General features: G+C 38.6%; 2 protein-coding genes across 2 annotated transcripts; both read left to right on the top strand.

Annotated features, from left to right (window-relative positions):
- The first annotated feature begins 112 nt into the window (after positions 1-112).
- tmem59 (transmembrane protein 59) lies at positions 113-8,711 on the top strand. The gene is made up of 8 exons (NM_001127135.1): positions 113-289; positions 1,199-1,304; positions 3,715-3,809; positions 4,496-4,648; positions 5,846-5,930; positions 6,052-6,166; positions 6,578-6,686; positions 7,791-8,711. Exons 1-8 carry the CDS (start codon positions 137-139, stop codon positions 7,944-7,946), a joined length of 972 nt encoding a protein of 323 aa, NP_001120607.1. The 5' UTR covers positions 113-136; the 3' UTR covers positions 7,947-8,711.
- Positions 8,712-12,955: 4,244 nt separating this feature from the next.
- On the top strand, positions 12,956-21,393 carry ldlrad1 (low density lipoprotein receptor class A domain containing 1). Its single transcript, XM_004914016.4, has 6 exons — positions 12,956-13,091; positions 14,662-14,725; positions 17,211-17,336; positions 17,840-17,977; positions 19,777-19,905; positions 20,338-21,393. The coding sequence occupies exons 1-6, from the start codon at positions 13,071-13,073 to the stop codon at positions 20,481-20,483; spliced, it is 624 nt and encodes a 207-aa protein (XP_004914073.2). The 5' UTR covers positions 12,956-13,070; the 3' UTR covers positions 20,484-21,393.
- The last annotated feature ends 2,505 nt before the right edge of the window (positions 21,394-23,898 follow it).

The following is a 23,898-nucleotide window of genomic DNA, read 5'->3' as shown; positions in this document are numbered from 1 at the left end:
CCCTATAATGAGCGAGTTGAAGGGCTCATTTGCGGTATCCCTTTTGTTTGGTGGCGCGATTTGATGACGCGCGTTTGTTTACAAGGGATGTGCTGCTGCGGAGCTGGGGAACGCGGAAGTTACTATATGTACGAAGATGGCGGATACAAGAGGGCTACTGCTCGTTCTCCTGCTTTGTGCCAGCGCTAGGGCAACAGAGCCCGCTGGGAATGTAGACTCCCTGCTGGGGGACAGCGCGTCTTGTCACGGTGTGTGTGAGGCAACCTACCCCCTGCATACCTACCCCGAGGTGAGCTATTCATTTCTATTCACACACTGCTACTCCATAGAATTGTGGTAAACAGCTGACTGGCCTGTCGGTAAGTGGTGGGAGTTGTAGTCTATTGCAATCAGCGTCTTGTGGACGGAGATCATAATGTCCTTATATTTGGGGTTATTTCCTTACAATGCAGTCCAATCCTAGAATGGGATTAAAAATAGGCCCTGGCTTTCAAGTACACAGGAGCCCCAATAGCCCTTTAAATAGTCACTGTCAGTGGTGTCTTACAGCAGCCCCTCTGGCATTTGACAGTATTCACACATTGTCAGTCTGGGCCTGAACAGTCATACTCTTTAGTACTAGAGCAGTGCTGCCCAAATGTTTCCATGTAGTGGGGTAATAATTTACTATGCTGCATGTTTGAGGGCAAGATTATAATACATTTAAACGTGGCCCTGTTGAGCAGACTGTGGCCATACAAATCTATTGTAGGGTTACATCTGGCCCGCAGGCCTCCTGCTGGAAAGACCTGTGCTTGAGTAATCTGATACATGACATCAATATTGTGAGTTTTGTGGTCTGTTTATACATAGGAGATTACTAGACTAATGCCTAATAAAACCAATAAAAGTTCTCCTGCTATAGCATGCAGTAATACAGTCAGAATATACAAAGCTGCTGTGAATGTATTTATGCCCAAAATACCCTTACTAAAACCAGGAATGGCTTGCATTTGAAAACACTTAGTAAACTTCTGGTTGGCAGTCTAACTTTTAGATGTTGGAAAAATGAGAACAACTAAAACTGTTCCTATGACTATAGATAAATAAGAGAAATACTCATTGGTATATTGATTTCTTACTATCTTATATTCTCAAATCATTCCATAAGAGTATCCAGACACCATTTTTGGATATTAATGCTGTCATTTCTCTACAGGAGGAGGAGCTGTTTGCCTGTCAAAGGGGCTGTCGCCTCTTTTCTATCTGCCAGTTTGTGGATGATGGAGAGGACTTGAACAGAACTAAAGTAGAATGTGAATCAGGTAATGAGTTTTTCATTTACATTTTTCATTTGCTAGAAAATATATAATTGATGCTCACAGCATGCTGCTTCTGATACTTTTGTTATATGTACAATATTTAAACTGACCTTTGCGAAATGCGATATGACTGTGCCATTATGTAAAACGTAAACGTTTTAAAAAAAGCTGCCTATATGTTATGTTAACTAGTAGTTACTTCTAAAGAGGCTCTGCAAGGTGTTCACTCCTCTGTTCTAGTGACAATGGCAATGCTAGTTTTTAGCCATAAATGGGACACACAAGACTGCACTGAATGTTCCGTTTGCTTGTGTTACAGTGGAAGCAGTGTGTATTGTTAGCAAAGTGTATGTAATGTTTGCTGTTTGAAAGAAGTGCTCAAGTCACTTTAACTTTTTAATTCTCCCGTAGCCTAACACTCCATAAAAGATGTTTGATTTAAATATACATGTTGCAAATGCAGTGTATTGGGAGGCAAGAGTGCCCCCTCCCTGATGCTAGAGAGTAGTCGCGACTTTTGCCCCTTGTTTCATTACTTCAAACCAGCCCTAGTAGATTTTTCACAGCATACTGCTAGTCATATCTTCAGCATCTGCAGTGAAATTTTTTTAGTACTTGGGAGTCATGGTCCCAACCTGCAGAGAGGAGTGTAAGCTGGAGGGAGCATAGTGGGCATTAAAGATCTAATTCAGTGTGTTTCGAAACAGAGTATAAGTCTTCGGCAATTCTGCAAAAGGCAGTGTGCAAACTTAAAAACTGGTACAATTTTTCACTTTGCACACTGACTCAGAGGTCATATATGACCCCTTATGTCTTGCTATGTTCTCGTTGACAAGTGTACATTTTCACCGACAAATCTTTGAGGCTAGGACTACTTTTGGGATTTGAATGTTTAACATTGTTTTTTCATGTGGCTTGGTCTGGTTAGTAGGTACATATTCCTTACTGCTAGAAACTCTGATAACAGGCCTATGAAAAGAATCATTCAGTGGCATCAACATTAAGTTTGAGAGACAATTTAACTGCAACAACCAGAATACTTTGACTGCTTGCAGCTGGAGATAAGACTCAGACATTTACACACACCTATGTGTTTGCGAGCATGGGTCACGTTTAACACGTATTATTTAACAAACAACAGCCACAAATTGCACTAAAAGTAAGCACCACTGCTCTATTCAGTTTTATAGGATTTTGCAGTTTTCTCGATCGATTTTCTGATGAATCGTCTGTTTACTGTTTTATAAATATGCCCCCCTGTTACTGGACAAAAATGATCAGCATGCACAGAATTCCATTGCTTTCTGTTGTTCATTTTTATTGTTAGCTGGACAACCACAGGTTAGAGATCACTGCTATAGCCCTGTAATAGTGTAGTGCTGAATAATGTTAAATACTGAGTCTTACAATAAATCCTATGTATTTGCATAGGGAGATATAAAATTACAATTATAGCATATGTACCATATATAAGGGATTCTGAGACCAAATTCCTTAAGGTTCTTAGAAATATCCCATTTACATGGGTTTATCCTATAGGCTAAAGCTTACCCACTGGGTTATTAAAGCAGAAGCCAGGATAATAGCTGATCAGATTCCCAACTACAGACTGGTTTTGCCCTTCTTGGGGCTCATCAGTGTAGTGCAGGGTTTTCTGATCAGCTTAGTTAGAGCCAGGAGTGGGTATTCACAAACAAGTCAAAAGGGTTGAGGAGACTGCTTCATACATATGCAAATAAGTCAAAAGGGATTCTGGGAACAAATACAAATCATAAGAACGAAGACAGACAGAAGAGAATCTGTCTGTCTGTCTCGGGCTGGTGCTCCTGAAAAACTGCACCAGCCCGGAGTAGCTGAGAGACAGCGATCCTCTTCTGGTAGAGTCACAAGCATCTCTCAAAACACTTTGATTTTACTAAATTTTTTATTGCTCCTTTTCAAAGAAATGTAGGCGTCTGCATGGTGCATGCTGCTCATAATATTTGTATGAATAAGACTGGGTTTATCTATTGGTTTCCATTTAGCATTATAGCGTTTATAGTTTTTGAATTATTTGCTGTCTTTGTCTACATCTTACCAGCTTTTACATAGGGGTCACTGACCCTAACAGCTAAAAAAAACTTTGCTCTTTGAGGCTACAATTATATTTTTGTTATTTTTTTTATATTGTCCTTCTCCTATTCATATTCCAGACTTTCATTCACACAACTGCATGGTTGCTAAGGTAAACAAGACCATGGCAACCAGATAGCTGCTGAAATTTCAAAAAGGAGAGCTGCTCAACAAAAAAGCTAAATGACTGAAAAACTATAAAAAATGAAAACCAATTGCAATTGTCTCGGAATATCAATGTCTTTGTCATACTAAAAGCTAATTTCTTTAATATTAGTGTTGTCTCTCTTTTACACTACAGCTTGCTTGGAAGCTTATCCACAATCCACCGAGCAATTTGCTTGCCACTTGGGCTGCCAAAGTCAGATGCCTTTTGCAGCAAAGCGTCAGGAAGAGGTTAGTGTATGTTTAGAATAAGGCATGGTGAGGGCCTGTGGGAAAGGTGCCAGGGTGGCTCAGCCTGAATACCAGTTTGTGCAACAGAAGGTCTATTAAAGTGAGATTTTGGGTAAACATTTATTTGCTACTGTAGATTTTCTTGGATCTGCTGTCAAATTACACCTATATTTCCCTATATCTGTAACCCTGTTATGAATTAAAGGGTCCATGTCCAAAGGTTCGATGTTCGGATTGAATTAAAAAAGTCTGACATCCGCTGAAATAGGGTCTGCAGTCATGGGATTTAAGCAAATGCTGAAAGAGGTGAATCATAACTGTGCTGTCAGGACCTCATAGACCGTTGCTTGCTGCAATAATCTGTATTTATTAAATATTGGTGGCTGGAAGTGTGGAGGGTGGTGGATATTTGTATGAGATATACATCTGTAAACAAAAAAGATAAACAAAGTTATGATGTGTTAGGAAGTAACTAGTAACTGATTGAAGTGTCAATGCAATTTCTTTCTAAACCCCAAAATAGCAATTTCCCACTGCTCTGAAAGACTGAATTTCCCAGATGGCAGCTGTCTGTCCTTCTCTGGATAAGCTTTTAGAATATTTGTTGGGTTTAAAATAGTCAAGTAGTGTTTGTAGAAAATGTCATGTAGTGTAAGAGATCATTTTTGCACTTGTTTATTTTGCAGCTTGCTGATTTAGCCCCTCGGATTCACATCCTTTTTCCCCTTGCCTTTGTGGGAGCTTTCATGAGAGACATGATGGATTCTGCACAAAGTTTCATTAATCCATCATGGACCTTTTATGTTCAGGCAGATAATGGGAGAATTATTGTTGTCCAGGTATGTAAGCAATATAAGTCATCAAGATGTCTAATACCTAGATGTGGCCTGTATTGGAAATGAACTAGGTGTCTCATATGTGGCAGGTTAGAGTTTCTCCATGGGGTGTTTTACTTGATTGTTTAGGAAGAGGGATATGGGCCGTGGCTTTTAACTTTGCATCTCTAGAGCAACTTAAAGCCTAATTTGATCACCCTGATATTCAGTTATTCTTCTTATTCTTATTACTTTCAGTTGAGGCATTCATTTTATGCCCAATTTTGATCCTACCAACTCTCACCTACCCCATTTCAATGGGAAGCCAGACTCTGGGATCCAGACCTCTCCAAACTACTATCTTAGTTGTGTAGTATAATTCAGTCCCCATTTGACAAAGTAAAACAGAAATATCTGTCAGCTATACCTTCTCATGATGAAGACCAATGTCAGGAAACTACACATAACTTATAGACATTTCTATTATCACTCAAGGACAAAATAGTTCAATTTAGGATTATTCATCAAATCTATATTACACCCTTACACTTACATTAAGGCTGTGGGAAGACTAGAAGGAGCTAAATTTGTGAAATGTGGCATGGTAGAGGCAGTATTCCTTCACATGATTTGGCATTGCCCTAGAGTAATAATGTTCTGGAAGTTACCCACTGTATTAATGAATACTTTCCTTCCTGGCATTAGGTCTCTTTAAGATCTGCTTATGAGACATAATAGATGAGGCAGTGCCTTTAAAAAAATCCAGAACACTACAATGCTTTGTTTTGTTTTATGCAACAAAAGTTAGTTATAATGAAGTGGATGAGTCCCATTTCTCCTACAGTTAAACAGTGGATTGAGTTAATAAATGGTACATTACCCCCTTCTAACCATGGCTAGAAACAACCCTTAATGTATCCCTACCAGATTACTGAACCCTACGCACAACTCTTGTGCACTGCAATAATTTGCCAAAAACTGTTGTTTATCAGTTTTTGTTTTCAAGAAGAAATGCATATAAATAATGTGTGCATCTAGGCAGCTTTGCACAGGTCAAATAGGGTAAAATTTGGGGTGGAAAAGCATACATATTTTTGGAATTATGACTCAATGGCTGATACTCCTATATTTTGCTTTATATGCAGCCTTGTTATGAGGGGTGCTAACAAATCCTATGAATTCAGATAAAATTCTCATTATATTCCCTCTCTTTTTATTTAGTCGGAATCTGAAATCCAGCATGATCCAGAAAACTTTTTGCCAGAAAAGGCACAATCTGCAGAACGCTTTCTAGACAAAATATCCTGTAAGTATTTCCTTTGCTGTTACAATGAGAATAAGGAGGAAAATCTGAATCCTATTAATAATAGATTCATAATAAATCCAAGTTCCCAGTGTAATTAAGTGTTGTTTTTTTGTCCCTGCAGTAGATCTTGTGCCTGGTGAATCTACAGAACAGTCTGGAGAAGAAAGAACTTGGAACCAGCGACCTGACTTACTTGATCTTGATGAAGGCAACAACTTCTTAAAGTGCTTCTCCACGTATGTTTACTCAATATTATTCCACATGCTAGAATATTGTGATTACAGTGCCTTGGCTAAATAGCATGACTACAGTATGACTGCAATTAAAGCTGCTCCTTTACATGTCAAATATGTATCTGCTTTACTAGAGAAAATCTTGTTTTGCACTCTGGCCTAAAGCCACTATTCTGTGTTTTTTTTTTTCTTTTTTTTACTCTTTAGATTTACATTTTATTCTAAAGTCCATCTACTTCTGGAAATTGCCAAGGATTGTTACGTTCGGTTATAGGGCTACATATGTAAAATTGTAATGTGTGTGTATATTTTTTAAATGTTATGTTTTTACCTACCCCTGGAATTGGAACTGATAAATAGCGTAGAACTATAATGATGTTGTCCTTTAAATGCAATATATTTCTGTTTTGTTAGGAATTCTAATTGGCTTCTTTCCGCCACTCTGGTCCTATCTGTCTTGGTCCTTCTATGGATTTGTTGTGCAACAGTTGCTACAGCTGCAGATCAATACATCCCTTCTGAAGTAAGCTCATCTAGAATAATTTAATATAATATATCATTTATTTGTACATTCTTTGTGTTGTACACTGTTTAACAGTTTCTGGTGCTCAGCCCTAGATTCCACTTTTAAATACATCTGCCTAGTCCCCCTTATTCACATTCCAAGCCACAAACAATGTGCCCATCAGTATAGCCCATTAGTACAATTTCAAATATGGCAGATCCATGTAATAAATAAAATTAAAGCAGAAGGAAAGCCATTTTGGCATTTTACTGCCAATAGATTTGCCACATTGGTGCCATTTAGAACAATATATTTATTCTGCAGAAAGCATTACCATACCTGAGTAAACAGCTGTAGAAGCTTTCTCCATTTACTTAAGACAACAGATGCCATTTTAAGTAGCTTCCTGCTGCAGCTCTAGCGCTTATAGCTTACATTACACATTGCTAAGGGAGGAGGAAGGGAGTTCTTAGCATACACTTGTGGGAGAGGAGAGAGCTGTGCCGACTCTGGGCCAGGGAATTAAGGGTTTTTCTGTCAGAGGAAGTTGGAAAGTCAGACACCCGAACATCTGTGAGTGCTTATGGCTGTGTTTACATAGACCTTTCTGATAAAGCTTACTTAGTTTTTACCTTTCCTTCTCCTTTAAAAGGATTCTGTCAAAGGAAAACAACATGTTTTTTTTACAAAATATATCTGTTAATATAGCTGCTTCAGCAGAATCCTGCATTTAAAATCATTTTTTTTAACAGAGGAATGTTTTAAGTTTCCCAGGTGCTCTCAGCCATGTAACTTCTGCTCTAATAAATTTCAGTCACTCTTTACTGCTGTGCTGCAAAATCTTTATGCTCCTGCCCACCTAGTGGTAGATATTAGAATTAATGGTAGGATTAATTATTTACAATGTACACAGTGTGATTTAGTAATACAAACTACACCATAACAATCATGACACAGTCCTTTTATGCTGCTACTTTGGTGAGTGGTACTTTGATCATAAAGTTACATGAATTTTAGAAGACACTAATTTCTACACTTTATAAAACATTTTAGACTCAAATTTGAACAGATGATGATGTTTTTTGCCTTTTATGTATTAAAATTGAGATATCTGTTCTGCAGAAGCTGAGTATCTATGGGGACCTGGAATACATGAATGAGCAGAAATTGCACAGATATCCCCCTGCAACTCTTGTTGTTATCCATGGGAAAACAGAAGAAAGTGAAGATGCAGGACCTTTGCCGACAAAGGTGGACCTAATGCGGTCATCCATATAATCCTGGCAAGCAGCTGCTGTTCTGTCATATTGTCACCTCTCGTACAGCCATATGCAGCACAGGAATCCATTCTTTAACAACAGAAATCAAATGATGTTGCTGCCATCTTTCCAATCCATAATCTTTGGGAAAAGGAAATCTTTATTATGGGATTGTTGCTGGAAGTGTAGTTCCTGTGATGCAGATTGCTTTGGTGGTAGGAAAGATTTTGCCTTATTAAAGGCATTTAGCATATTTCTTTGATTGAATTACTTCCCTAATTTTTAAATCTTTTTACAATATTTGTTGGTGGGAACCATACAAGATAGATTAAATATATTTTTGTTTAAATCCAACAAGCCTTTGGGGCTATATTGGGGAGGATTCATTGTTTAGTTAATAAGTTAGGTATTTCAGGTTGTTACTGCTGCAGTAGCATTTATAAGGAGGTAGAGATATCCAGATTTGTGCAATAAGAAAGACTGCTACATAAATATGGTAACTCTTTCAATCAGTTAGAAACTTCCACTGATTTTTAAATCATACAGAGTACTTAATACTGTGTTAGTTATTGGTTGTTAATGGTGATAGTTGTGGAGAAATATCTGACACAAAGAAGTAATGTATGTGAAAAGCTTCGACTGGCTATTTGTTCAGCAGTCGCATCATCACAGACCATTAGGTGTTATGGCACAAATTTGGGGTGACTGAATTTGAGGGTGTATTCTTTACAAGGTGACTAATGTATAATGCAGTTTTTTTCCATATTAAAATGTTACTATAAAATGTTGGTGTCCTGACATTATTTTATTTCATTTGTTTGTCTTGCTGGATCTGAATGTTGCATGAGTTTATCCTCCAAATATGCTGTCAACTTAGAAAAGAATTAGAGTAGTAATGTACCAATTATTTATTTTTTTTTTTTTTTTTAAATGAACTAGCCGGGAATTATCAAGTCTGGCTTCAAACATGTGTCTACTTGTAAAAAAACTTAGTATTACAGCTCCATACAAGGCTGCCTTTTCCACAAAGATAGGCACAAATATAACCCTATAGGAGACTAGGCATGCAAGTTATAGGTCAGACACTTGAAAACATAGCTGTAACATGGTACAACATTTGCCAGTTCCTAGAATAGTAAACAAAACTGTTTTTGTCTTACCACCTTTGGGCCTTCAAGGCAAATTGTCACACTTGATTTTTTTTTCTTGCTGTTTGTGGTTTCGATTGGCAGAGATTAGTATAGTTATTGGAACTTCTCGAAAGGGAAGCTGACAAAATTAAATATAGGCCTAATGAACTTAAAATGCAAATTTTGAATTAAAATACATAAATAAAATCTATTAATATTGCCAATAGAAGCCCTCTGCTCTCCTGTCGTAAGCCAAGAAAGGAGTTGTCTCCTGCATTATGATTAACATTGTAGGAATCTCACCAGTAACATCCTTCAATAACCACACATGAGCCTCCTGCTGCCTTGGCTATCTACAGTAGTGCTACTAGCTACTGCTACGGTAGTGATGCTGCTGGCTAGAATTGATATTTTTTCTAAACCAAATATTTATGTCCTTTAGGCCTGCATTTTATGCTGGCATGTGTTCTTTACATTTCAATAATACTGACTACATATGCAAGGAGCAGGGAAGAAAAAGGACATCGATAACACATGTCACAAGGAGATGTTTACGTGCTTTATTGTTTATCTTCTACCTATGTCTGTGTCCAACTTGCAACATATTATGTGGCACTTTACAGAGAATAAGACATTAGTCCCTGCCCCAGTGGAGCTTATAATTTATAGCCCCTATCACATTTACTATGGTCAATTTTATTATGAACCATTAACCTGCCTGTATGTTTTTGAAGTTTGTATGTATTGCCATACTTTGTATTTATTTGTATCTTTTACTGTAATGACCCCTGTTGGTTCTCTTTATTTATTGTTCTGCTGTTCGTTGCTGCGTACATAAGTAGTGCTATATAAATAAAAATATACACACATACAAACTCCTTGCAAAAAGCTGGAATGGAAGATAGGGCCCCAGCAGTACTAACCACTGCACTAACAGTGCTTATGCCTACCCACTAGGGTCTTGTCCCCATATGGCATAGTTTCCTTAAGTTTTCTGATGGGCTGAACCTCAGTAAAGAGAACAGTGTATAGGGAGCCCATTCCGAATGCATACTTTCTGTGCTAATTACTTCTGAACAGTAGCAGGGTGACTGTAATGCTTTGTAATGTTTTATGTATCTATAATCTTGTTATGAGTCAGCAGGATATAATGAAATATAGTACCACAAAGTGCTGGGAAGGTTGAACCCCAAAAGTCTGAACACCTTTGCTATATAATATAAACAACAGATAACAATAGGGACATTTATTTAAATTGTTTATAAATTCTCAGATGTGGTATACCAGGTTAAAAAAAAAGCGTTGCAGATCCCTAACAGAAACCGAAGAAAACATGGGTCACTGTATTACAAAAATATTGGTTTCCTCCATGTTATCCCTACAAAAATATATATTTTCTGTGACAGCCCTACTGACACCGTCAGAACAGAACAGAGACAGTTCCTTACAAACAATCCTTAATTACATAAACAAGTTAATTCCAAGTGTTCTAAATGATTTTGCAATGATTACAAGTTTTCTCTGGTGTTATACAGCAAAGCCCACAACCTAGATTTACAGTGAGGAACATAAGTATTTGAACACCCTGCGGTTTTGCAAGTTCTCCCACTTAGAAATCATGGAGGGGTCTGAAATTCACATTGTAGGTGCATTCCCACTGTGAGAGACAGCATTTAAAAAAAAATTCAGGAAATCACATTGTATGATTTTTAAGAATTTATTTGTATTGCACTGCTGCACATAATTATTTGAACACCTGGCAATCAGCAAGAATTCTGGCTCTCAAAGACCTGTTACTCTGCCTTTAAATAGTCCACCTCTACTCCACTCAGTAATCTAAATTAGTAGCGCCTGTCTGAGCTCTTTAAAGACACCTGTCCACCCCACAGTCAGTCAGACTCCAACTACTACCATGGGCAAGACCAAAGAGCTGGTGAAAGACACCAGAGACAAAATTGTGGACCTCCACAAGGCTGGAAAGGGCTAGATCAACTGTTGGAGCAATTGTTAGAAAATGGAAGAGGCTAAAGATGACTGTCAGTCGCCCTAGGACTGGGGCTCCATGCAAGATCTCACCTTGTGGGGTATCACTGATGATAAGAAAGGTGAGGAATCAGCCCAGAACCAGAGCTGGGACCACAGTTTCAAAGGTCACTGTCGGTAGAACACTACGCCGTCATGGTTTCAAATCATACATTGCACAAAAGGTTCCCCTGCTCAAGTCATCACATGTCCAGGCCCATCTGAAGTTTGCCAATGACCATCTGGATGATCCAGAGGAGGCACGGGAGAAAGTCATGTGGTCAGGTGAGACCAAAATTGACCTTTTTGGTCTAAACTTCACTCGCCGTGTTTGGAGGAAAAATAAGGATGACTTGCATCCCAAGAACAGCATACTGTGAAGCATGGGTGTGGTAACATCATGCTTTGGGGGGTGCTTTTCTGCGAAGGACAGGATGACTGCACTGTATTAAGGAGAGGATGAATGGGGCCATGTATTGTGAGATTTAGAGCAACAACCTCCTTCCCTCAGTCGGAGCATTTAAGATGGGCCGTGGCTGGGTCTTCCAACATGACAATGACCCGAAGCACACAGCCAGGATAACCAAGGAGTGGCTCCGTAAGAGGCATATCAAGGTTCTGGAGTGGCCTAGCCAGTCTCCAGACCTAAATCCAATAGAAAATCTTTAGAGGGAGCTGAAACTCCGTGTTGCTTAGTGACAGCCCCGAAACCTGACATCTGTGTGGAGGAGTGGGACAAAATCCCTGTTGCAGTGTGTGAAAACCTGGTCAAGAACTACAGGAAACGTTTGACCTCTGTAATTGCACACAAAGGCTTCTGTACCAAATATTAACACTGATTTTCTGAGGTGTTTAAATACTAATGTGCAGCAGTGCAATACAAATACATTCTTTAAAAATCATACAATGTGATTTCCTGAATTTGTTTTTTTAAATGCTATCTCTCAGTGGGAATGCACCTACAATGTGAATTTCAGACCCCTCCATGATTTCTAAGTGGGAGAACTTCGCAGGGTGTTCAAATACTTATGTTCCTCACTGTAATTGGGATTTTTAGCCTTTAATTTATGCTGCATACTTCACACTTTGAAGGTGCAAAACATTTTGGCCCAAAAGTTAATTAAACAAAAAGGAGACATTTACTGGTTGTAGTCAATACTTGGTAGAACCACCTTTGGCAATTACTGCTGCAAATTAAGTAAAGTAAGTAAATACCAGCTTTGCACTCTGTTTGGGTGGGGAATGATTTTAGGCCATTATTCCAAGCACATTTATGCCATGTTGTTGCTTCTGCACCCTTATTTTTAAATAGTGCCACAGATTCTCAGTTGGATGATATCAGAGCTATGACTGGGCTATTGCAGGACATTCGCTTTATTGTTTCTAATCCACTTCAGCATTTCTTTGCCTTATGTTTCCGATTCTAAACGAAACTCTGTCTGAGGCGGCTGTCCTGATGCGACCCCCTGTGCTTCCATATACAGCACCGAAGGGGGTCTAGGGGGGCCTTAGGTAATCATGTAATGAGTTCCACAATTATTGCCTCTTTTGGGACAATTAAGACTTGTCATAAGTATGAAGAAAAAAATATATGATATTACTATTATATAATGAATATATAATCTAAATTATTTTTTCATTTAAAATTGTATTCTGTTTACAAGCAGGACAGTCTGGATTGATTGGTTATTTAGAATATACATGGTTTGTCAGCAAAATAACCATTAACATGCACTCTTGAGGTTTGTTTTAAAACTGCACTTAGATTAAGCACAGAACTGCTCCACTGAATGCTAATCTTATAAGGTCTATTTGCGTACATTAGTAACTATTCTTTTCAGCCCCTTCTTGTGGGTGTTTCTCTTGTAACCAGGCAACATGAAGCTGAGGTTAGAAACTTCCTGTATACTCTAAGAGACAGACTCTCAGGACGATTTCTAACCTAACTTATATACCTTGGAATAAAAGGGAGGATTTGGACACCTTGAAATATGACTCGGACACAGCCAAAGGTGAGATTCCATACTGATACCCCAACAAAGCCCCAATGTTACGGTGCCAGGGCAGCTTCTGTCAAGCCGGGGCCGTAAAAAAAAGTCACCCCTGGTTAGTTTAAGAGTAGAATTTAAATTAGATTTAATTGTAAATAACTGCTTTTCTTGTGTAAAAATTCTTTACAATAGCAACTGTCTGGGTGCAGGAAAGGTTAGGGGAGAGGGGGCTCATTGAGTCTGCTGCTGTGGCAGCAAAATGCAAACACATGCCCTTGGTAGTTGTGAAATATACACACTGTTAATAATTATATATGAACTACTGGTGTTACATAGTTCAACTCTTCCAAGCAAATCCCAACACACACACATAGACCCATACCAACCTATCTATACACAGCCAACATCAATACTAATTGTAGATTTTAGTATCACAATAGCCTTGGATACTATGCTTGTTCAAGAACTCATCTAGGCCCCTCTTTAACAGAATCTGACATCACAACATCAATAGAAAGGGCATTCCACAACGTCAATGCCAGCACCAAATGATATTTCTGTTCCTTTAATCTAAAGGAGTGGCCTCTGGTGCGCAGATCATTTTTATGGGAAAAAAATACACCCCCTATCTATCTATAATCCCCTCTAATGTACTTGTACAGAGTAATCATGTCCCCTCGCAAGTGCCTTTTTTTTCCAGAGAAAACCCCAACCATGACAGTCTAACCTCAACCTCATCTTCCATCCCCTTTACCAGTTTAGTTGCACATCTCTGCACTCTCTCCAGCTTTTTAAGGACTGGAGCCCAAAACTGCACTGACAAAATTATGTTTTCATCCCTTGAGTTAATGTCCTTTTTATGCAAGATAGCACTTTATTATCCTGGAATTCGACAACTTTAACTACAAAAATCCCCATATGCTTCTCAATTAAGGAGACCATTTAGTGTATAACTCGCATTTATATTATTTCTACCAAAGTGCATAGCTTTGCCCTTTTTATCACTAAACCATTTTGCTGCCCAGTTTTCCAGTTTTGTCAAATCACTCTGCGAAGTGGCAGCATCCTGCATGGAACTTATAGTTTTGCACAATTTAGTATCATCAGCAAAAATAGACACTACTTTCCATGCCCACCTCCAGTTCATTAATAAACAAGTTAAAAAGCAAAGGACCAAGGACTGACCCCTGCGGTACTCCACTTAACAACACTGGCCCAGTTAGAAGATGTAACATTTACCACTACCCTTTGTAATATATCCTTCAGGCTTCATCCACTCAGTTGTTGTTTATACTGATTGTTTGCTTTCATAAGTTTATTCCACTCTACACTGCCTCTCTTTACACACTTCCCCATCACACCATACCTAACACACTCATTCTCCCATCACTACCTGCTCTCAAGCACTCTCATATCCCTCACTTTTACACCATTCACTCGCCCATTACAATTCCCCATAAATCTTGTTTTCTCTCAGTCACCCCCATTCTCAGTATGCTTTCACTCCACACATTGCAATTTGCCAATAAAATATTTATTTTAACCTGTGTAACACGTATAAATTTCTCCTTTTGTTGTGCTCCTTTCGCAGAGGCGAAGCTTGGGTGCAGACTCATTTGGGTCCACAGTTACAATGCTCTCAAATCAAGAAAAAGGTAATATGTGGCCATATACCTTTAATGTTTATTTCGGTTTGCATTTTGATGTAAAATTATTTAACTCTTGCATTATTTTCCCTATGATGTTCTATGATCATGTAGTTTTAGCTGGCAGTTTGCCTTATGTAATACTCCACTTCTCTGCTCTCTGCCTACAGCTTCATTGTGTCCCATAGCCAGTATAAAGTGTCCTAACACACCTTACACTGCCCCTAGGGCCTCTAATGCTGTTCTATTCATTTCTGTAAAAATGTTATCCCCCATGTAATAAAAGGCACTAAGTTTGCCCAGGAGCAGTCATCTATAGCAAACAATAGGATGTTTGCTTTTAAACAGGGGACCAGTAAATGCTTCCTGTAGTGTGGTTTACTGCAGCTGGGCAAACCTATTACATAACCAGGTGTTTATTTTAATATGCATGTTCTGCTTAGCTCTGGTCCGTGTAATGAGAAAGTCTGTGGTAAGAGGAAGTAGGAAGGAGCAGCAGCAATCTGGCATCTGTGGATAGGTTGTTCTGGTTTTATTTACCTGGCACTAGGTCATCATGCCAAGCTTAGTTAACAAGAAGGAGTGAAAACAATATTGGGGGTGCCGCCAGTCAGAATTAGCTGTTATTCCAAGGCTCCCCTTGAACCCAGTATGTTCTGTCCTTATAGTTTATAATTAAGGTACAAATTCCCATTTGTGATGCAACATATAAAACATTTTTGTTTATTAACGTTATCATGCTGTAGTTTCCTTAAGGAAGCAACGTCTACTTTTTTTAAAACACTTAATTGGAATAGTTTTGTAGCATATAAACATGACTACATATAGCAGTATTTTCCGTTCTGTGCAAAGTGGTCATTCACTTTTGTCTAGCACTGCCCTTGTGCCTCCTGTGTAAATCCATAGTTAGCTGGGAAAGATGGATACTTATTTGAGTAATAACCAGGGTAGAAACCAGTGGTATACAGAGGGCACAACCATATCAGGACCCATTATCCTCAAAATCAACATTTAATACTGCTCGGTAAGTAACAGGGGTCCAAATATTTCCTAAACAGCTTAGGGTGAAATTCACATCAGTTGTATTCTGGCATGGATGTGTAAAATGAAAAGAAGTCAAATATAAATATAATATACATCTGTTGGTTATCCTTAGCCCAAACATCTGTTGTTTCCTTAGCCCAACGCTCACACACGACTCCTGACTCAATGGCATTCTAGCAAATTAGAATTGAGAGTGATATAAGTGAAAATGATCAATTCTATAACTTGCCTTTTGTTTTGTTGTATAATGTGTTCAGGCCCTTGAAAGCAAGACTGTGTACTTCTCTTTCCAGTTTTCATTGTGTTCCAGATTTGAACTTTGGTTTCATTCTCTCTCTCTCTTTCTATGTAGGATTTAATCACTCTAGTCTAAACAATTAGGACCAAACATAAATATTCTAATAAAAAACCACAACTCTATATTTCCCCTGTAACCATAGTTGTCTTGGTGACTTTTCTGCACACTTCCTTCATTTCTGCTTTAAGCGTGATTACACATATTCTTTGGCTGACATTAAGAGTGGGGGGGGAAGCAAAATACAATAAGAACTGCAGGGCTGTGGAGTCGGTAGATAAATTCTCCGACTCCGACTCCTCAGTTTCTGATACTTCCGTCCACGACTCCGACTCCTCTGTTTTTAATATGCTAATGTATTTTATACATTCATTGAAGGAAAGGAAGGAGACATACATGGGTTCACAGTGGGCATTGTGTTCCCTGTAACAGAGGAACACGACGCAGTGGAGCTGCCGCACCTTAACTGTTACGTCCCATTTAGTGAAGCATACAGTCAATGAAAAGCTTCATGGTCGCTCAACGTGTTCGTTTATGCACTGCGTGCATTGGGCTTTATTCTTATAGCAGAGAAGTAATTAATTATGACTGTTTGTGAATTGGGACATTTAAACTTGCTTTATTTTTTTTTTATTCCCATTTAAATTTAGTAGGAGTCGGTTCATTTTTTGCCGACTCCGACTCCAGGTACCCAAAATTGCCTCCGACTCCTCGACTCCGACTCCACGACTCCGACTCCACAGCCCTGAAGAACTGCGGCACATAGGACATTTTTAAAGTCAATACATCATAGTATACATCAATCTGCTACATATCTACTTTGGCCACTTTACAATTAGACATGATGCCAGTGTTAGTAATAGGTAAAAAAGCCAAAATATAGGAAGTCTGGTATTTTGTTCCAAAAAAGGTTGTAACCCTATTTACTATGTGAAAACATGTGAGTAGCCCCAATAGTATTAGGCTGTGGTCTACATGTCTCTTCCAACAGCATTGCAGTCAATAGGGAGTGACCTGAAGGACCTGTGTGCATTCATTACACAAAACAAATGTTTCTGAAATGCTCCTTTGAGATATATGAGCTTGCTGAATATCATCTAAATTTGTGGCTAAAGAACTGGTGTAAAAAAGGCTGTTCCTTATTCTGTTCCACAGATTGCTGCTCCAAATGCTGCACTCGCCGGTGTGTATGTATTACTGTGGGAGTTCTGCTCGTGCTGCTGGGAATCGCATTAGCAATTGTTTTTTCAGTTGTTTTCGCCCTCCCATCACAGGCCCCAGGTAACAATATAGAACACCCTTTATAAGGGATAGGAAATAATGAATGAAAATAATTGATAGTGTTTAATAACATGTTGTTTTGCCATGAATACTGTAAATATACATAGTAAAGAATATATTTGGTTATCTGGTAATTATTAGCCTTTTCTGGTAATAATGTACACCTCTGTAACTGCTTTGCCTGGCAGATTGATATGTACAATGCAGCTGTTTTGCCTCTAAACAACACAGAGGGGCTTATTTATAAGCAATGGGTAAATTGGCAACTGGGCAGTAACCAATAGCAACTAATCAGTGCTTAGAATTTTTGCAGCCAGCTGCAGGTAGAACCAAATATCTGATTGGTTGCTAGGTGTTACTGCTGCCCAGTTGCAAAATTGCCCAGTGTTTAGAAATGAGCCTATATATATGAATATATAAATCTTGAATGTACTAGTTATGTTAGTAAGGCACAGATTAATATACATTTTCCATCACTGACAATGCTCAATCTTTTTCCTCAGAGACTCGCTCATGTGTGACATCAAATAACTACACAGGATTCCTTTGTGATGACAGAATAACATGTCTGCTGCCTTCCCAAGTCTGTAATTCAGTCAATGATTGTGGTAATGGGGAAGATGAGACTTCCTCTTTATGCAGTAAGTGAAATATTAGGATATAAGGTATGCATAAGCACAAGCCTAGCTGGAATCTACACAGTATCAAAGATATTATCTTTAAGGACCTGAAGACACAGTTTAGTTATCTACCCATAGTTACCCAGACGTATCTTGTAATCTGTCATGTATTTCTTGTAGTTATCCTTTGGTAAAGGGGCCTCAAACTATGGCCTGTGGGACGGATACGACCCCAAGCTCATTTACCCAGCCCTGAACACAGTCCCATGTGGTCACTTGTCAATATCTATTACATGTCAATTTCAATAAACTTTTACTTCTGATTTTGGCTGTTATTCTCTCTAAATATTATCTTTCTTTTCTTGTTGATAGCCACTGCAACTACGCCCCCACTGACTGCTAAACTATACAAGGCTAAAAGGTGCATTTCACTTACAGGGCTGCACCTTTGGTCCAAACAACTAGACTGTATTCCGTTTCTTAGAAAGGCATGTCAGATAGCAAATTCCACCTCCACTGAGCCAATAGGCTTGTACAATCCCATACAATTACTCTAAACAGCTTTCAGAATAAAATATCTTTCTGTCTACATGCAAATTTACTTTGTTTCTCTACTACAAGCAGCTGAACAGCAGTTTTTTGTGTGACTTTCTTGTCTAGGGTGAAGCTTTGCTCCCTTTTGCTTTATGAGCACTCCTCTCTTCAACTATGAAGGCCTAAAAGAGGTGCCTACTGGGCATGAACACTGCCCAACTAAAATCAGGCATGCCCAGTAGGCAATTATTGAGGTCATAATCCATAGTCAGAGAGAAGGAGTGCTCAGAAAGCAAAAGGGGGCAAAGCTTCACCCTAGACAAGAAAGTCACAAAAAGAACTGCAGTTCAGCTGCTTGTAGTTGAGAAACAAAACAAATTTGCATGCAGAGAGAAAGATATTTTATTCTGTGGGCTGTACAGTGTAAGTTTATTTTTAAAAAAGGTTTACTTATTCTTTAACTCACAATACTGCCATCAGCTTGCTTGGTCTGTCAACTTCAGATCCAATTATCTTTATGGTCCCCATGCAGGCATTATTAGCCAGTCTGGCCTAAGTCTTCCACAAAGGCTAACCAAATCTGTATCTGTACAGCAATCTTCATTTTATACAGTGCTGTGCATATTGGCATGCAAATAATTTATAATGGGAAAGTTTTCACATTACTGTAAAGACAATATAAAAAGCCTTGTCTCACTTGCATTTATTCTAGGACATTTGGTACATCTGTTGTCTAATTAAAGGACAATGAAAGGTTAATATAAATTAAAAGTAAGTCTAAAGGCATTCTTTTTAAGTACTTACTGCATATCTAAATTCCCAGATCCCTGCCTGCTTCTCTGAGATATGGTGCTGGCAGCCTACAGCAATGTGAAGTCTACAGTGACATCACTGAAATCTCTCTCCCCTTCCTGTAGGTGCCAGCGGCAGCCTTCCTATTCTCTGAGCATGTGTGTAACTTGATCCTTTCTCCTGTTCTGAGCTACACATGCCCACCAGCCAATCAGAAGCGGATCTGGCAGAGGGGAGGGGGGGGAGGGAATGAAACACATGTGCAGTATGAAGCAAGGAGGGAAAGGAAGGGAGAATACCTTTTTAGAGATGGCTTCATGTTCTAGAAAATGTGAAGTAAGTGTGACTGAGTAAATATTTGATTAGGTGAGCCAAAAGTGTGGCGTTTTTACTAAACAATTGGAGGACTATTGGGCAGTATGCTTTTTAAATTTTGACTTGCATTCTCCTTTAAGATTATCCTTATACTCTGGTATTATTCTGTGTTTCCACAGGTAACTTGCCTAATAATTTACCTGGATACTTAATCTTCCGTTGTGGGAATCCATCTAATTGGATTTATAGCAATCTGAAGTGCAATGAAATCAATAACTGCGGAGATTGCTCAGATGAGTCTCAGTCATGTGAGTCTATGTTTTCTATATTTACTTTCTCTCATAAGGACAGAATGAAACTAACATGAATTTTGGTACCAAGCTTTCATCGGTATTTACTGCAGAGGGGCTAGAGAATAGTGTGCGTTCTGTAAGGCCAAAGCAAGTCTCATATTACCATATGTGATAATCTACATTAGTAACAAGTATTTCTACTATAATAATAGCCTTTTGTGACTAAAGAAATCAGTATACAGAGTAATAGCCACAGGTGTTTTACATACTGTGAACTTTGAAGCCTTATAAAAGGTTTAAGTAAATATTCTTGAGTTGTAGATACCAGTGGCCATGGCAGTGTAGAATGACAGGTGGCTTTACAGGCTTTGCAGAGACTTTTAGTTCCACAAATGACATGAAACCAAGATTTCAGTTCAGACTCTGCTCTCTCTCCAACCACTTTAGATGCTTCCTGCCCTGCCTGCGGTTCTCAGTGGTGGACTTGTACACCCGTTCTTTTCCAGTACTGCAACTGTATTCCTATCAGTCTATGCCAGAATGGAGTCCAAGACTGTACAGACTGGTCTGATGAGTATGTCTGCCGCAAGTGAAAGCTGAATTCAGCGACATTCCCTAAATGTATATATATTTTTGCATGCTTGTTTGTCTTTGTACATACTATTATATGCAGACTTACTATAAGCAGAATCTCTTGCATTGATACAATGCATACTCATGTCTTGTCAGCAGTACAGTATATTTCCCAGCATTCTCAGCCATCAGTGCTGGCAGCAGTAGTCCACAACTGAAGATCCAAAAGGTTGTCACCTCTGAGCTAGGCTTTTCAGCCTAAATGTGAATTACACATTATAGTCAGATAATGTAGGTCATTAGGTTGCACTAAGAGGACAGAGATTTTAAAAAATATGTTAAAAAAGTGTGTATTGTCAGTGTAAACTATTCCCATTTCATTCAGGGGTATCACCTTCCTACTTCTACTCTGTCCCTAAGAAAAGCTTCTCCAACAAGTTTGCTACTAAACAAGTGCAAGATAAGGAATAGTTGCATCTGCACTTCAGATGGAGTTTATCATTTTCACTGTGCAAATAAACAGAGGAAAGGGTTAATCTAAAGGCCATATCCAGTTATGGAGCTTAGCCCACTAAAAGCAAGTGTGAAGTTTTTACTTTTATTACTACTGTAAATTTTTGTCTTTCACTGAGCCAATTTGCAAAGGTTTATTTAAAGGGGCAGTTCACCTTGAATTTAACTTTAAGAATGATATAGACTATTCTGAGGTCAGCGACACAGGGGTCATTTTTGCAGCTGCTGCCACCCTGCAAAAATCAGCAGCAGTCACTGTCTACCTGTTACCACTCGTGATGTAATGGGAATTTCTCCCAGGTGACATACATGGAGTAGTGGACCTCTGTGCATAAACCACTAAAGTGTCCATTTTATAACATAAGGAGTGGTGAAAAGCATTTGGGGGACAAAAAGTCCTGTGTGCCATAAGCTTAAAGGAACAGTAACACCAAAAAATGAAAGTGTATAAAAATAATTAATATATTATGTACTATTGCCCTGCACTGGTAAAAGTTGTGTGTTTGCTTCATAAACACTACTACAGCTTATATAAATACCCTGCTGTGTAGCCATGGGGGCAGCCATTTAAATTGAAATAAAGGAGAAAAGGCACAGGTTACTAAGCAGATAACAGATAAGTAACATAGATTCCCATTGTATTCTACACAGTTATCTGTTATCTTCTTATGTAACCTGTGCCTTTTCTCCTTTTTTCAATTTAAATGGCTGCCCCCGTGGCTACACAGCAGCTATTTCTATTAACTATTGTAGTCTTTCTGAAGCAAACACACAACTTTTACCAGTGCAGGGCAACAGTACATTATATTTTAATTATTTTAAAACATTTTTATTTTATTATTTTATTATTTTAGTGTTACTGTTCCTTTAAATCAGCTGACAATTTGCCTTTGTTTTTTAACTTTTTTGTTTTAAACCCTAGGATTATTCCACTTTATGTAACCCCAGGATAGAGGAAGACAGAACTGGAAGGTAGATACTCCAAAAAAACAAACTGCACAAAATTAAAATAAAAAGACTAACTGCAAATTGTCTCAGAATATCACTGTCTAACTCATATTAAAAGTTGATTTCACAGTGAACCATCCCATTTAAAGAGAACTAAATGCAGTTTTAGAAGTTAGTACCCTTGGAGAGTTCTCCCTGTTCCCCCTTCTGGACCACACCACTGTATTCCCAATACTGCCCTGTTCCCCATACCTGCTGGTGCACCAGGGTTGGCAGAAAACAGTTTTTGCTGCTTAATATTCCCTTTCAAGCGACCCCCTACATTGAACATGTGCAGGTAAAGCCTGGTCTGGATTTGAATACTTTTAAGCAGGTCAAGATTGTGCCTGCCAACTTTGTGTGCTACTTATCTTTTTCAGAACAGCGAAAGGCAACTCGGGGCGGTGTTTGGTGGGGTGCACTTTGTGGTATGGATGGGGGGGGGTAGGAGGCCTCTCCGGGGGTACTATCTTATAAAAAATGCCTTAAAGGAGAAGGAAAGTCATTTTTGCATTTTACTGCCAATAGATTCACCAAATTTGTACAAGCTAGAACACTATATTTATTCTGCAGAAAGCTTAACCATACCTGAGTAAAGAGCCCTAGAACTCCCTCCGTTCATTTAAGATAGCAACTGTCATTTTAGTGTGGTCTCAGTAGCTTTCTGCTGCAGCTCTAGCTGTTGGTAGCTCAGATCACACATTCTGATGGGAGATGGAGGGAGTTCTTATGCATTCTTGTGGGAGTGGGGGGCAGGAGAAGGGTGAGAGGAGAGAACTCAAGAGACTCTGGCCCCAGGAATAAAGAATTTTTCTGAGAGAGGAAGTCTGATACCTAAGAACATGTGGACACAAAAAAGGAGACAAGACATCCTGTGTTTCTTTTGATAGAGGACTCAGCATTTCTGTGAGTGCTTATGGTTGTATTTACATAGACCTTTCTGATAAAGCTTACTTAGTTTTTACCTTTCCTTCTCCTTTAAAGAAGGGTGCACTGAAAGCAGGTGTCTTGATAGCCATTATTGTTTAACCAAATATAAGGATACTTTAGGAAATTGGCAAGTGGGCAAGAATTCTATTTGATACATTGCAGATCTTCCCTGTATACTATTCTATAACGTGTACTTGATATTGTTGAGTGAGTGCAGTATTATATAGAGAGAATATTTTTGTTAATCAGCATAAATATCAGCACCTGAAAAGATGTTGGACCTGCACATTTGTTTATGATAAATAATACAATAAAAAATAACAAAGACTGAATATGAATGAGGCCTTATGGGCACAATACTACTGCTGAATAGAGATCATTTCTATGCCACAAGTGGAAGGAATAGCTACAAATCTCAGGGATATTAAAGTGTACAGTTATATTTTTTCTACAAAAGACAATTTTCTTATACGCAAGTAGGTGAAAAGAGAAGCTGGAGGCTAGCTGGGCAACATGAAAATATTAAGCATCACTCACACTGGGGACTTGTAACTGTAAACTTATTGGTTCAGAATAATCACAATAGGGCTAAAAGGTCAGAAAGTCAGCAGTTTAAGTTTAACTAGTACTGTAGATGTCCACCCAAAAACTGTTTTGTTGAGAAATAAAAAAATGCAATTCAAAGCAATTTTAAAGAATTTTAAAGTTATTTGTAAATGTAATTGCTACTGAAAGCAATTTCTGTCTCTTACCCGTTATCCAGAGTGTTCCGAATTACGGAAAGGCCATCTCCCATAGACTCCATTATAAGCATATAATTCTAATTTCTGAAAATGACTTCATTTTTAGCCATAATTATAAAACAGTAGCTTGTACTTGATCCTAACTAAGATATAATTCATCCTTATTGTAAGGTATGGAGATCCAAATTACAGAAAGATCCCTTATCCAGAAAACCGCAGGTCCCGAGCATTCTGGATAATAGGTCCCATACCTGTATTCCCT

Source organism: Xenopus tropicalis, chromosome 4 (genome assembly GCF_000004195.4).
Source record: "Xenopus tropicalis strain Nigerian chromosome 4, UCB_Xtro_10.0, whole genome shotgun sequence".
Classification (NCBI taxonomy): Eukaryota; Metazoa; Chordata; class Amphibia; order Anura; family Pipidae; genus Xenopus; species Xenopus tropicalis.
The sequence above is the reverse complement of the archived record's forward strand: the minus strand, read 5'-3'. Positions and strand labels throughout refer to the sequence as shown.